The sequence below is a fragment of the Bos javanicus genome, chromosome 25 (assembly GCF_032452875.1).
Source record: "Bos javanicus breed banteng chromosome 25, ARS-OSU_banteng_1.0, whole genome shotgun sequence".
In the NCBI taxonomy this organism is placed as follows: domain Eukaryota; kingdom Metazoa; phylum Chordata; class Mammalia; order Artiodactyla; family Bovidae; genus Bos; species Bos javanicus.
In genome coordinates, this window is record NC_083892.1 from 27450278 (window position 1) to 27462012 (window position 11735).

Sequence of the window (11735 nt, forward strand, 5' to 3'; positions counted from 1 at the left end):
GGATGTGTGGGTGGGGATGGATGTCCAAGACCTTGGCACTATGGTTTCATCACCCATCACGCATTGTGGACCTTCTGTCTCTGGGTCCATTTTCATCTCTTGGTCAAGTGTCCTGCTGTTTTTCTGAGGGAAGACCTATTGTGTTCTTCAAGTCCCTGAGGCCACTATTCATGCCCAGAGGGAGCTGGAGCCCTAGGCTGGCATTGCTTTGTTTGCCCAGGCAGGGTCTCCAAAAACCTGGCTCCCAGATCATTGACAACTTCGGTGGCAGCCTGACTTTGAGGACAGGGCCTGGACTGGGGCTGTCCACTAACTTCTGGGAAGCCAAGGGGGCCCCTTGCTGCCTCTGAGAGTATCCAGGTCTTTGTTCTCATGATGTCCTTTACAACCACCCAGAGAGCTTTTTTTTTAAATGGAATATATAAATATTTATGTAAGGACTTACTCATTTCTCTCTCCAGCTTTTTTTTTCTTTCTTTTTGGCTGCATGGACGGCTCATGGGATCTCAGTTCCCTGACGAGGGGTCCAATCTGTGCCCCCTGAAGCCGAAGCTTGGAGTCCTAACCACTAGACCACCAGGGAATTCCCCAGAAAACTTTTTTAACAGTGCTGATGCCCAGCCCTTTCTAACTGAATTGGACTGAGGGGAGAGTGCCTTGGGCATCAGTATTTTTTAGATTTATTTTTAATTAGTGGATAATTGCTTTACAATGCTGTGTTGGTTTCTGCCATACAACAGTGCGTATACGTATGTCCTCTCCTTCCCAGCGGAGCCCCCTCCCCCCGCATCAGTGTTTTTAAAAAAGCCCCCCGAGTTGCCATTCCAATGCTCAGTTCTCGACCTGTGTCTGAGTTGAGACCCACAGTCTGTCTGCAGCACTGCTGTGTCCGTCCACACCTATCTCTAGTTTCTCATTTCCAACTTGATTTCTCAGTCCAGGGGAAGCCTCTTGTTCCTTTGTGGCCGGAGTCTGTGTCTTGCTTGCTTCTCTATATTCATCAGTATCTTGGGAAAGGGCTCTTGGGGGACAGGTCTGGGTCATCTCGATGCAGGGGACAGTTGGCTGAGGTCTGGCTGCCTGGCAGCATTTCTCCTGAGTCTGCGTGGGACTTGGGCCTCCGGTTCTGTTTACCTGTGTCTGTATGTCTGTTTCCAACTCTATGGCTTAGAGTCTGTGGATGGGTTCATCATCTCTGTCTCTTGGAGATTTCTTTGTATCCAGTTTGTATGCCTTTTGGGATCTCTGTTATATCATTGTCACAGTCTCTTAGGGAAGATCTCTGAACCTGGGACCTGACAGATCCTTAGAACATCACCACCGCCTCCAACTCCAAAATTCTGTCTAGAGCAATCTTCTGGGAATAGGGGGTGGGAGAGGAGCTCTGTCTAGGACTTAAGGTACTAACTTTGGGGATGCGGGGAGGTGGGCTTGGGGGCCTCAGTCTGTGTCTAAGAGTCTCACTGAGCAAAGGATCCCGGGCTTTTTCTGGAGGAGCCACTTCTCTTACTCCGACTCTGGCCGCCTGGGGCTCCCTGCAGCTGAGGCCAAGGCTGGGGTGTGGCCGTCTGCGCAGCAGGCAGGCGGGCTGGGCCTGGGTGGGCCGGGGCCCTCCCTCCCTTACAGGCCCCCACCCCGGGTTCTCCCGTTCTCCCCCCCACTCCTCCCACCCCCGTCCCCCCTCCAGCCTTATCCCAGCGGGTCCCGGCTTCCTTACATGGTCAAGGCTGGGCCTCCAGCTCCCGGACGTCCCCCGCCCCCCGCCCCCACCGGACACGGCCCCCGCCCTGCTCGCCCCGCGCGGTCTGCCCGCGCCCCGTCATGGAGGACCTGGGTGAGTGGGGTCCGGGTCCCCTTGTCCCCAAGCCCCTCACCACTGCCTGGACCCGCTTCCCCATCCTGGGGCCCCCTCGCACTCCCGGCATCTCTCCATCCCTGCCTCCCGGTCTTCTCGCTTCTGGTCTCTGCCGGCGCCTCCTTTCCGACTCCACGTCCCCCTTCCTGCCGCTCCCTTCCTGCCTTTGCCAGACTGGTCGCTCCCTCCCTTCTTCCTTCACTTCGCTCCCGCGTCGCGGGCTGCATACGGATGGGCAGGGAGGTGCAGAGCCTGCGGGCGCCTGGGCTCGGGAGCTCTGGGAAGGGAGGAGTTAAAAGGACCCTGGGTCCAGGGACTGGGAAAGTAGTCGGGAAAGGAGATTATGACAGTAAGTTTTGGAGAAGAAAATGGGCTTGCCCTAGGGTTTGGGAAACGCAAGAGTTAAGGGCCCTTAAGTATGGCAGGGTCAGGTCCTTGGGGCAGAAAGTAAATATAATAGATGAGTGCCGAGATGCCAGGGAGAGGTTAAGGGTTCCATCAAGGCGCTCAGAGATGCAGAGTAAAGGGGCAGGGACTTCTAAATTCTGAAAGGTAAAGAGTTCAGATTCTGGATCTGGGGATGGAGACGGGGAGAGTTGGGTTGTGTGTGTTGAGGGAGGGGGGTGTGCTGTCTGTCCCTCCGACTTGGGGCAGAAAGGAGGACCCACGCATCTCATCCTCCCTGTCGTTTGGAACCGGGGCAGGAAGGCTTTGCGCTCCGTGGAGAGAAGGAGTTCCAGCACTCTGAGGTAGGGGGTGCTGCTCAGAATGAGTAACGAGCACTGGTACTGAAGAAAAAACCAATCAGAAAGCAGGTCCCAGCAGACTCACCAATTAGTTGCATAGGGTGGAGCCCAGTGGCATCTGGAGGTGGGCCAGGGCTGGGAGGGGCCTGTTAAGGTGTAGGGGGTGTGGCAGAAAGAGCATCCAATCAGAAAGCAGGTGTCAGGCATACAGCCAATTGAGCAATTTGGGGTGGAGCCATATTTGCCTCCAGTAAAGAGCCAATTTTGACTGTATTACCGAAGATTCAGAGAATTAGAGTCAGGTAGATGAGTTAGTAAATGACTCTCAGGATAAGCCACGTGGGATATTGTGACCGTAAATAGTCCTTGCTGCCCTTCCACATCTCTGCCATGGTCTGCCTTGTATTTCTTCTGATTCTTGACCTCTACTCTTAATACTCGCTTCTGTCCTCCTCAAATACTGCCCACTTAGAACACTTATTCTCTGATCTCTTAAGGCCCTGTCTCTGCCTTAGCCTTGACCTCTCAACCTCTCACCTTGACGGCCTCTCCCTGCAGATGCCCTTCTCTCTGACCTGGAGACCACAACCTCACACATGCCAAGGTCAGGAGCTCTAAAAGAGCGGCCCCCAGAGCCCCTCACGTCTCCTCTGACACAGGTGAGCTCAGATGCTGGGGAGAGGGACAACCACTCAGGCCAGGTTTGGTGAGAGGAAAGGAAACCCGGGCCTGAGTAGGGCAGAGTACGGGCGTATCATCCACATACATGTCCTTCTCTATAGATGGGGCCTGGGGAATCTTCAGGAGCCTCTGGGGACAAAGACCATCTGTACAGGTGAGAAGACTGGGTATGGGGGGATGGGGTGGCCAATTGAGACTCAGGCTTGTATTCCCCACCCCTGAACCCAAGCTCCCACCCTCTTTCCCAGCACGGTATGCAAGCCTCGGTCCCCGAAGCCTGCAGCCCCTGCCACCCCTCCATTCTCCTCTTCCTGCGGTGTCTTGGGCACGGGGCTCTGTGAGCTAGACAGGTTGCTTCAGGAACTTAACGCTACTCAGTTCAACATAACAGGTACCAGGGTTACTGGGACAAGCCTTGATGGGATGGGGGGCAGGGCAGGGCTGGGCAGAGACTAAGGGGGGTAGCCATTCCCTTCTCCAGGGGATATTCCTGACCCAAGGATTGAACCAGGGTCTCCTGCCTTGCAGATGGATTCTTTACTGTCCAAGTCACTAAGGAAGCCCATAGACTTCCCAGGGTAGCAGCTAAAGGGATGCGAGCCTTAACTGGGAAGGAGGCTAGCACATGGCCCCATGCCCAGTGCCCTTCTCTCTTCTCTGCAGATGAAATAATGTCTCAGTTCCCATCTAGCAAGGAGACAGCAGGGGAGCAGAAGGAGGACCAGTCTGAGGACAAGAAAAGGCCCAGCCCGTGAGTCTGGCATAGCTGGCAGGGTTGGGAAAGAGGTGGTCAGTTCTGGATGCTGGAGTTACTGGAGGAAGCGTTACCCTGAGACTCTGAGCTGACACAAGTTGTGTTCTTCACAGCCCTCCCAGCCCCTCCCCTGTTCTCCCAAAGCCTTCAGCCACCTCAGCCACCCTGGAGCTAGACAGACTGATGGCCTCACTCTCTGACTTCCGTGTCCAGAACCATGTGAGTCACTCAGGGAGTGCGCGGTAGACCACTGTGGATTTATGGCTCTCGACCCATCTGAGACCTTCTCACACATGCTGCCCTGCTGACTCAACTCTCCTGTCCTCACTACTGCAGCTTCCAGCCTCAGGGCCCACCCCACCACCAGTGCCAAGCTCCATGAGTGAGGACACCCCTTCCCCACCAGGGCCCACCAGCAAAGGCAGCCTGGACACCATGCTGGGGCTGCTTCAGTCTGACCTCAGCCGCCGTGGCGTTCCCACCCAGGCCAAGGGCCTCTGTGGCTCCTGCAATAAACCCATTGCTGGGCAAGTAAGTGTAGCTCTGTGAGTAAGGGGGTAGAGACCCATGTGTGCCAAGTCACTTCAGTCATGTCCAACTCTTTGCAATCCTATGGACTGTAGCCCACTAGGCTCCTCTGTCCATGGGATTCTCCAAGCAAGTGTACTGGCGTGGGTTGCCATGCCCTCCTCCAGGGGATCTTCCCCATCCAGGAATCGAATCTGCATCCCTTATATCTCCTGCTTTGGCAGACAAGTTCTTTACCACTAGCACCACCTGGGAAGCCCAGAGACCTATAGACTCATTTCACTGAGAGCCAGTGGGTATTATTGTTATTCATATTTTGCGGATGAGGAAATTGAAGCTGTGAGTCAGAGAGCAAGTGAGTGGCAGAGTAAGAATTCCAACCCAGGTTTTATTTATTCTAGTCCTACTGTGTGCCAGACATTATGCTAGCTCCTTTACAAACCCCCATGTAATTTTTTAAATTAATCAATTTATTTCATTTCTGGTTGTACTGGGTCTTCATTGCTGTGCGTGGGCTTTCTCTCCTTGCAGAGATTCTGGCTACTGCCTTGTTGTAGTTTGCAGGCTTCTTATTGAGGTGGCTTCTCTTGTTGCAGCGCACAGGCTCTAGGCACAAGAACTGCAGTAGTTGCAGCCCATGGGCTCAGTAGTTGAGGCTCATAGGCTTTACAGCACGTGCTCAGTCGTTGTGGTGCTCAGGCTTAGTTGCTCAGAGGTATGTGGGATCTTCCTGGAGCAGGGATCAAACCTGTGTCCCCTACACTGGCAGGCAGATTCTTATCCACTGCACCACCGGGGAAGTCACCCCTCCCATTTAATCTTCACAAAAGCCTCATTGGCTCCACCCACCATCTCTTCGGGACCCACAAAGACTGTTTCTCCTCCACCAGTCTGGTTTGGGAGCTCCATTTCTTGGCTTATTGACTGAGCAGATGTTATGGGCAACTGTGCCCAGTGGTTGATCTAGATCCTCCTGCTAGATAAAGTGCCCTACCGCCATCTATTTTGGTGAGAATTTCCAATCTCAGCAGAGCAGGGTGACATTATGAATTTTCTAAGCACTTTCACCTTCATGGGCCCCTTCCTCCATTAAAAAATATATAAATTGCATTTTATAACAGTTGGAGTGAAGATGAATACATTAATATTATATATTTAGTCATTTTCTTCTAGCTAATTTTTTTCTTCTAATTTTAAAAGAAATTACAACATTTTTGTGGCCTACAAAAAGTATGGTGGGCCCTAGGTACTGTGCTGGAAGCCGGCTTAAATCTCCATCGCTTTGGGTTTGAGTTACCTGGACATTCGATACTTCATCCTGACTTCTTTTTTTTCTTTTTTTTTTTTTCATCCTGACTTCTCAGAGATAAGATGTGAAAAGTGCCACGTAAACCTTGGCTCACTGGGCATCTGGCAGCCCCAGGCCCACTCTGACCTCCGCCTCAACCCCCAACTCGCAGGTGGTGACGGCGCTTGGCCGTGCTTGGCACCCTGAGCACTTCGTTTGCGGTGGCTGTTCCACCGCCCTGGGAGGCAGCAGCTTCTTCGAGAAGGATGGAGCTCCCTTCTGTCCTGAGTGCTACTTCGAGCGCTTCTCTCCGCGATGTGGCCTCTGCAATCAACCCATCCGACACGTGAGCCCCGCCTGGACCACAAGCCCCGCCTCTGTTTCACCCAAGGAGCCAGTGGGATGAGCCTCATCCACTTGCCCGATTCCCATCCGCACCCCAGGCGCTCCCAGGGTTCTCTTCCGCAGCTCTTTCGATTCCGCGCTCTTTCATTCCCAAGTTCCTGCTTAGGTCTCCCGCAGCTTCAACTCGTACTTCAAGCCACTCATTTAGGTTCAGGGTGGAAGAGGGAGGGGAGAGGAAATGGCAGGGGGTGAGGGCGGCACGCTGAGTGTTCCCTTTCATTTCCCGCAGAAGATGGTTACTGCCTTGGGCACCCACTGGCACCCGGAGCATTTCTGCTGCGTTAGTTGCGGGGAGCCCTTCGGAGATGAGGGTGAGAGCTTTACTCCCATCTTGAAAGCCGCGGGTCCGCTCGACATCCCGCCCGGCTCCCTTTGGGCCCGCCCACTAGGACTTCCGAAATCCTCGCGGGCCTGAATTTTCTCCTGCTCTCTCCTGGACCCGGCCTATCCCACCTGCGGATTCCCATCCCACTCGCTCCCGCTCTGCCCCCCACCCAGACCCTGTCCCTCTCCACCGACTGCGTCCTCTCACTGCGCTGCTTCCGACCCCCCCCCGTCTCAGATCTTTGTGGGCTCCCGGGGCCACCTCGCATCCTTTTCCTTCCTCCTTACTCTGTTCCCGCTCCTAGGTTTCCACGAGCGGGAGGGCCGCCCCTACTGCCGCCGGGACTTCCTACAGCTGTTCGCGCCGCGCTGCCAGGGTTGCCAAGGCCCCATTCTGGACAACTACATCTCGGCGCTCAGTGCGCTCTGGCATCCGGACTGTTTTGTCTGCAGGGTACGCGACTGTGGGGGGCGGGACCTTGGAGGGAGGGGCCAGTAGGGGCGGGACTAGGAGTCGGGGCGGGGTTAATAGTCGGAGCGGGGTCCCGGGAGGCGGGGCTTCACGCTCGCTGGAGGTGCGAGGGGCTGCGGGAGTCTCTGGGGGTTATTCAGCTCCAAAAGGGAGTTATTTGGTCTGGAGGTTGGCCCTGACCCATCATTTCGTGGTTGCCCTTCCTCAGGAATGTTTCGCTCCCTTTTCGGGAGGCAGCTTTTTCGAGCACGAGGGCCGCCCGCTGTGCGAGAACCATTTCCACGCGCGGCGCGGGTCTCTGTGCGCCACGTGTGGCCTCCCGGTGACCGGCCGATGCGTGTCGGCCCTGGGCCGCCGCTTCCACCCGGACCACTTCACCTGCACCTTCTGCCTGCGCCCGCTCACCAAGGGCTCCTTCCAGGAGCGCGCGGGCAAGCCCTACTGCCAGCCCTGCTTCCTCAAGCTCTTCGGCTGACCGCCTGCCGGGCTCGCCCCTCCGGGAAAGCGGAGCCACAAAGACCTCGCCTTTCCCCCCACCCCCTCAAAAGATCGGGCTCTCTAGACCCCAAGGCCTTGCTGTTGGAGCTTCGGGCTCCACCAGCCCGGCTTCTTGAGGCCTCACCCCACTGCAGGGACTGGCCCTGAAGATACTGTACGTTCTCCGTGGGCGAGTTCAGAAAAGGCTCCGTGAACCCTTAAGGCCACACGCCTCCCGAAGTGGGTCCGTACACTGACCGATCCCACGTGAGCCCTTCACTTTGTTCCCAGCCTTGCGGGAGCCCCCCGACTGGAGGAGGGCCCTTGCAATTCTCACGAATCCAAGGCCAGGCCAAGACGTCCCTCTCCCCTCGCCCCTCACTGTTCTGTGCACTTTTTTCTACCTACATAAACACACATTCCACGTCACATCGGTGCTGTGTCTCTGCGCGGGAGTGGCTCGCGTCGCGACGCCCCGCCCCTTGTACTGCTCTGGCCGCCGCGGGCTCTAGGCCGCCGCGTTGCGGCGAGAGCCGGACCTGCAGCCTCAGCCCTTCAGATGAGCCTGAGGCTGGAAAGGTCGGCCACGTGCGCAGGATTGTATAGATGGCTGCCCGCCAGCCGGGATGGGAATTCAAGCGGAGCCCCATCAAACCTTCCTGTCCCCGATCCCCCACCCTTCAGTTCCTTATATTCTTGAAATAAGCACTTAATCTGTACCCACTCCCTCCACCCTTGCCACCTTGTCTGGTCTCCAGATTTCCCCCCTCCTCTAATAATTTAAATTTTTTTTTTTACTTTTTGGCCACACTGCGCGGCATGTGGGATCTTAGCTCCCCCACCAGGGATCGAACTTGCACCCCCTGCATTGGAAGTGCCGTTTTAACCACTTGGCCATCAAGGCAGTCCCACCCCCTTCCTTAAAAGACCCTCAGAGATGGGGCTCCATTTGAAAGTGCCAATTTATTCCCACCCTTTGGATTTGACCATTAAATTTCAGCTTCTCTCATATTAGTATTGACTTATAACATCTGCTTTAGACAGAAGATGGCACTTAGGGTGGTCAGGAGACTGAGGGAAACTGGGAGCTGTACGAACTAGAAAGAGGCTTCTAACTCAGCTTGGAAGTCAAGGAGGGCTTCCTGGAGGAGGTGACAAACGAGCCAAGCCCCTGCAGAGAAGGGTGAGACCAGGGGTTCTTAGGTGTGGAGAGGTTCAGGCTGCATCTGAATCCCCAAACCCCAGGGGTCTTTCTAAGCCCAATATCTTAGACCCTCCTGCAGTTCCCTAAGAAGGGGGCCTAGATTCCTGCTCTAACTACAGGGATCTTTGAGGCTGGAAACAATGGCTCCCCAAAGGCCCTTCCAGCTCAAAGAGGGGGTAACAGCCAAGGAGAACAGCTGTGGTGTGGGCAAGAGCCAAAGGTGAGGTTCTCTGCCTTGGCTTTGGGCAAACCACCTTCCCCAGATTCTTGCCTCTCTGAAGCTCCCCTCCTGGATCTTCCTAAGCCTCCGACTCTTCCTCTTTCACAAATCCTCCCTGGAGAGTGCTGTCCATCCCTTGACTTGTAACTGCCTCCTAGTCTTGAGCCGTTTATTTCCCAAGAGTTCATTGACCACATATTGTGCTAGGGTCCATGCTGGGTGCTGAGAAACATGTTCCTTCGATTCCTGGTCTCGTAGGAGAGACAGATGGGGAAAAAAAAAAGAAAACCACAATGACAAGTGTAATAAAGTACAGAAACTCCCCTGATGTCTAGATAAAGCTGGTTCTTTTCCCTAGTTTCCACCCATAGCACCTCCCTAGTCCCTCACTTATCACTAATGCAAACAGGTATTTGTTGCTTGTTCATTTATTTATTTTTTTTTACTGGCCTCTGTAGTTGCAGCAAGTGGGCTTAGGTGCTCCTAGGCATGTGGGTTCTTAGTTACCCGACCAGGGATGGAATCCTTGTCCCCTGCCTTGGAAGGTGGATTCTCAAGCACTGAGCCACTAGGGAAGTCCCATGCTTGTTTATTTCTGAAATGAAGGCAAGGTCCTGGAAGCTTGTCTGTCAAATGACACATTTGTTTTGCTGTTATCTGTCCAGTGTCCAAATTGCTGTCTAGCAGGTGGTAAGTGCTCCAAAAATGTTTGCTAATGGAAGAAGGAATGAAAAAGGAAGGGAAGGAGGAAAGGTGAGAAGGAAAAAAATAGACAACTGAGAAAAGGTGGGAAAGGAGGTATGACATGAACCAGAGCATCAGAGAAGGCTCTGTGAATATGTAATATCTACGTTGAGACTGAAGGTTGAACAAAGAGCCTGAGGAGAGCACCCCAGGCAGAGGAAAGAGCAAGTGCAAAGGCCAGGAGGTAGTAACGAGCCTGGTGTATTTGAAGAAAGGAAAGAAGGCCAATGTGGTTGATTAGAGCCATCAGGGGAGAGTCATAGGAGATGTGGTCAAAGAGGAACAAGGTGCCACATCACTCAGCACTCTGCAGGCTCTGATGAGGGCAGGTGTGTTCGTGCTAAGTCACTTCAGTTGTGTGTGACTCTCTGCGACCCCATGGACTGTAGCCTTCCAGGCTCCTCTGTCCATGGGGTTCTCCTGGCAAGAATACTGGCGTGGGTTGCCATGCCCTCCTCCACGAGATCCTCCCTACCCAGGGACTGAACTCACGTCTCCAGCGGCTCCTGCATTGCCGGTGGACTCTTTACTGCTGCGCCACCAGGGAAGCCACAGAGATCTGATTTTAAGTGCCTACAACTCCAATGTGTCCTCTGATACTTGCCCCCAGATTGCTTCCTGACCCTTCACTTTTAAAAATTATTTTATTTGGCTGTGTTGGGTCTTAGTTGCGGCGCATGAGCTTCTCTCTAGTTGTGGTGCTCGGGCTTTGTTGTCCCATGGCATGTGGGATCTTATGCCACCCGACCAGGTGGGATCTTGACCAGGAATGGAACCTGAGTCCTCTGCATTGTAAGGTGGATTCTTAACCACTGGACCACTCGGCCAGACACTTCAAATTCATCACCTGCTGAAGCAGATGCTGTGGGTGTCCTGCCTGTATTCACCTGGCCCATCTGGGAAGTCATATGCAGACACTTCCCAGACCCTCAGTGTCCCTAGATGCTCCCTGAGTTTCTGTCTGGAGGAGGGCCTGGGTGGGTGGGATTCTGTAGCCTCAGAACCTCCAGCCAGTTAGAGATAGGGATTGGTGAATAACTATCCCAGCTCTGTGGTTTCTGGGGGTCAATTCTGAGGTCAGTTCCTCACAGTGTCTCAGAGGGTCCCCACTGGGATTGTCAAAGGGGTAACTTCTTTAAAAAATATTTTATTTATTAATTATTTATTTATTTGGCTGCACTGGGTCTTAGCTGTGGCATGCAGAATCTAGTTCCCTGACCAGGAATCGAACCCCAGGTCCTCTGCATTGGCAGCTCAGAGTCTTGGCCACTGGACCACCGGGGAAGTCCCACAGTGGTAACCTTTTCATCAACACACCCTTTACTGGCTTTTCTCCTTTCTTTGTCTCTCTTCCTCATTCCTTCACAGCCCTGACTGTGATCAGCTCCCCAATACAGTTCTTGCACCCCAATTCTCATTTTAGAGTCTGTTTTTGAAGGGACCATAATGAAGGCATTCCTTAAACAACTCATCACCTTCCCCTAAAATATTATTCCCTGTTCTCATTTCCACCATGAACCCTACTACCATAATCAGACACCCAAGTCTGGTCAGTTCTTCTAGAAAGATAGAGCAGCGGATATCTATTTATCAAGCCATTCCCTTCTCGCGTCCAGCCCTGTGCTGAGCAATGGGACTCCAGGGATGAATCTGATCATCTCCTGCTCTTGAGGGAGTCGCTGGTCTATTGGGGAGACAGATCTGGATCCAGGCAAGGTCCACACAACGTGCTCAGAACTGTGTCAGGAAAGTCAGAGAAGTCTTTCCCGAAGAGATGCCATGGGCTGAGCACTGAAGGCTGAGTAGGGGCTGGCCATTTGGGAGGCAGGGAGGCGTTCCAGGCAGAAGGCATAGCTTATAGAAAAGTTCAGAGGGTATGAGAATCCAGGGGCTGGGGAGGGCAAGGGCATGGGAAGGAAATGTGATTTCATTCTGGGTTTGGTGTGGAGGAACGAGGAGAAGTGTGGGCAGGGGTCGGGGCATGGCAGGCCTTAAACCTCTGGATGAGAGGCTCCTGCCTCCTCCCAGGTTTGATGG

The 11735-nt window shown here is 53.9% G+C and overlaps 1 protein-coding gene across 2 annotated transcripts; it reads left to right on the top strand.

Moving 5' to 3' along the window:
• Window positions 1-1735: 1735 nt before the first annotated feature.
• On the top strand, window positions 1736-7959 carry TGFB1I1 (transforming growth factor beta 1 induced transcript 1). Of its 2 annotated transcripts, none has more exons than XM_061401772.1 (11): window positions 1736-1834; window positions 3160-3260; window positions 3384-3436; window positions 3531-3673; window positions 3946-4033; window positions 4150-4255; window positions 4373-4567; window positions 6025-6198; window positions 6487-6568; window positions 6887-7035; window positions 7262-7959. In XM_061401772.1, the coding sequence occupies exons 1-11, from the start codon at window positions 1822-1824 to the stop codon at window positions 7526-7528; spliced, it is 1371 nt and encodes a 456-aa protein (XP_061257756.1). In that variant the 5' UTR covers window positions 1736-1821; the 3' UTR covers window positions 7529-7959. The 2 variants fall into 2 exon arrangements, with proteins under 2 accessions (XP_061257756.1, XP_061257757.1); XM_061401773.1 differs by having other exon boundaries at window positions 1749-1834; window positions 3099-3260.
• The last annotated feature ends 3776 nt before the right edge of the window (window positions 7960-11735 follow it).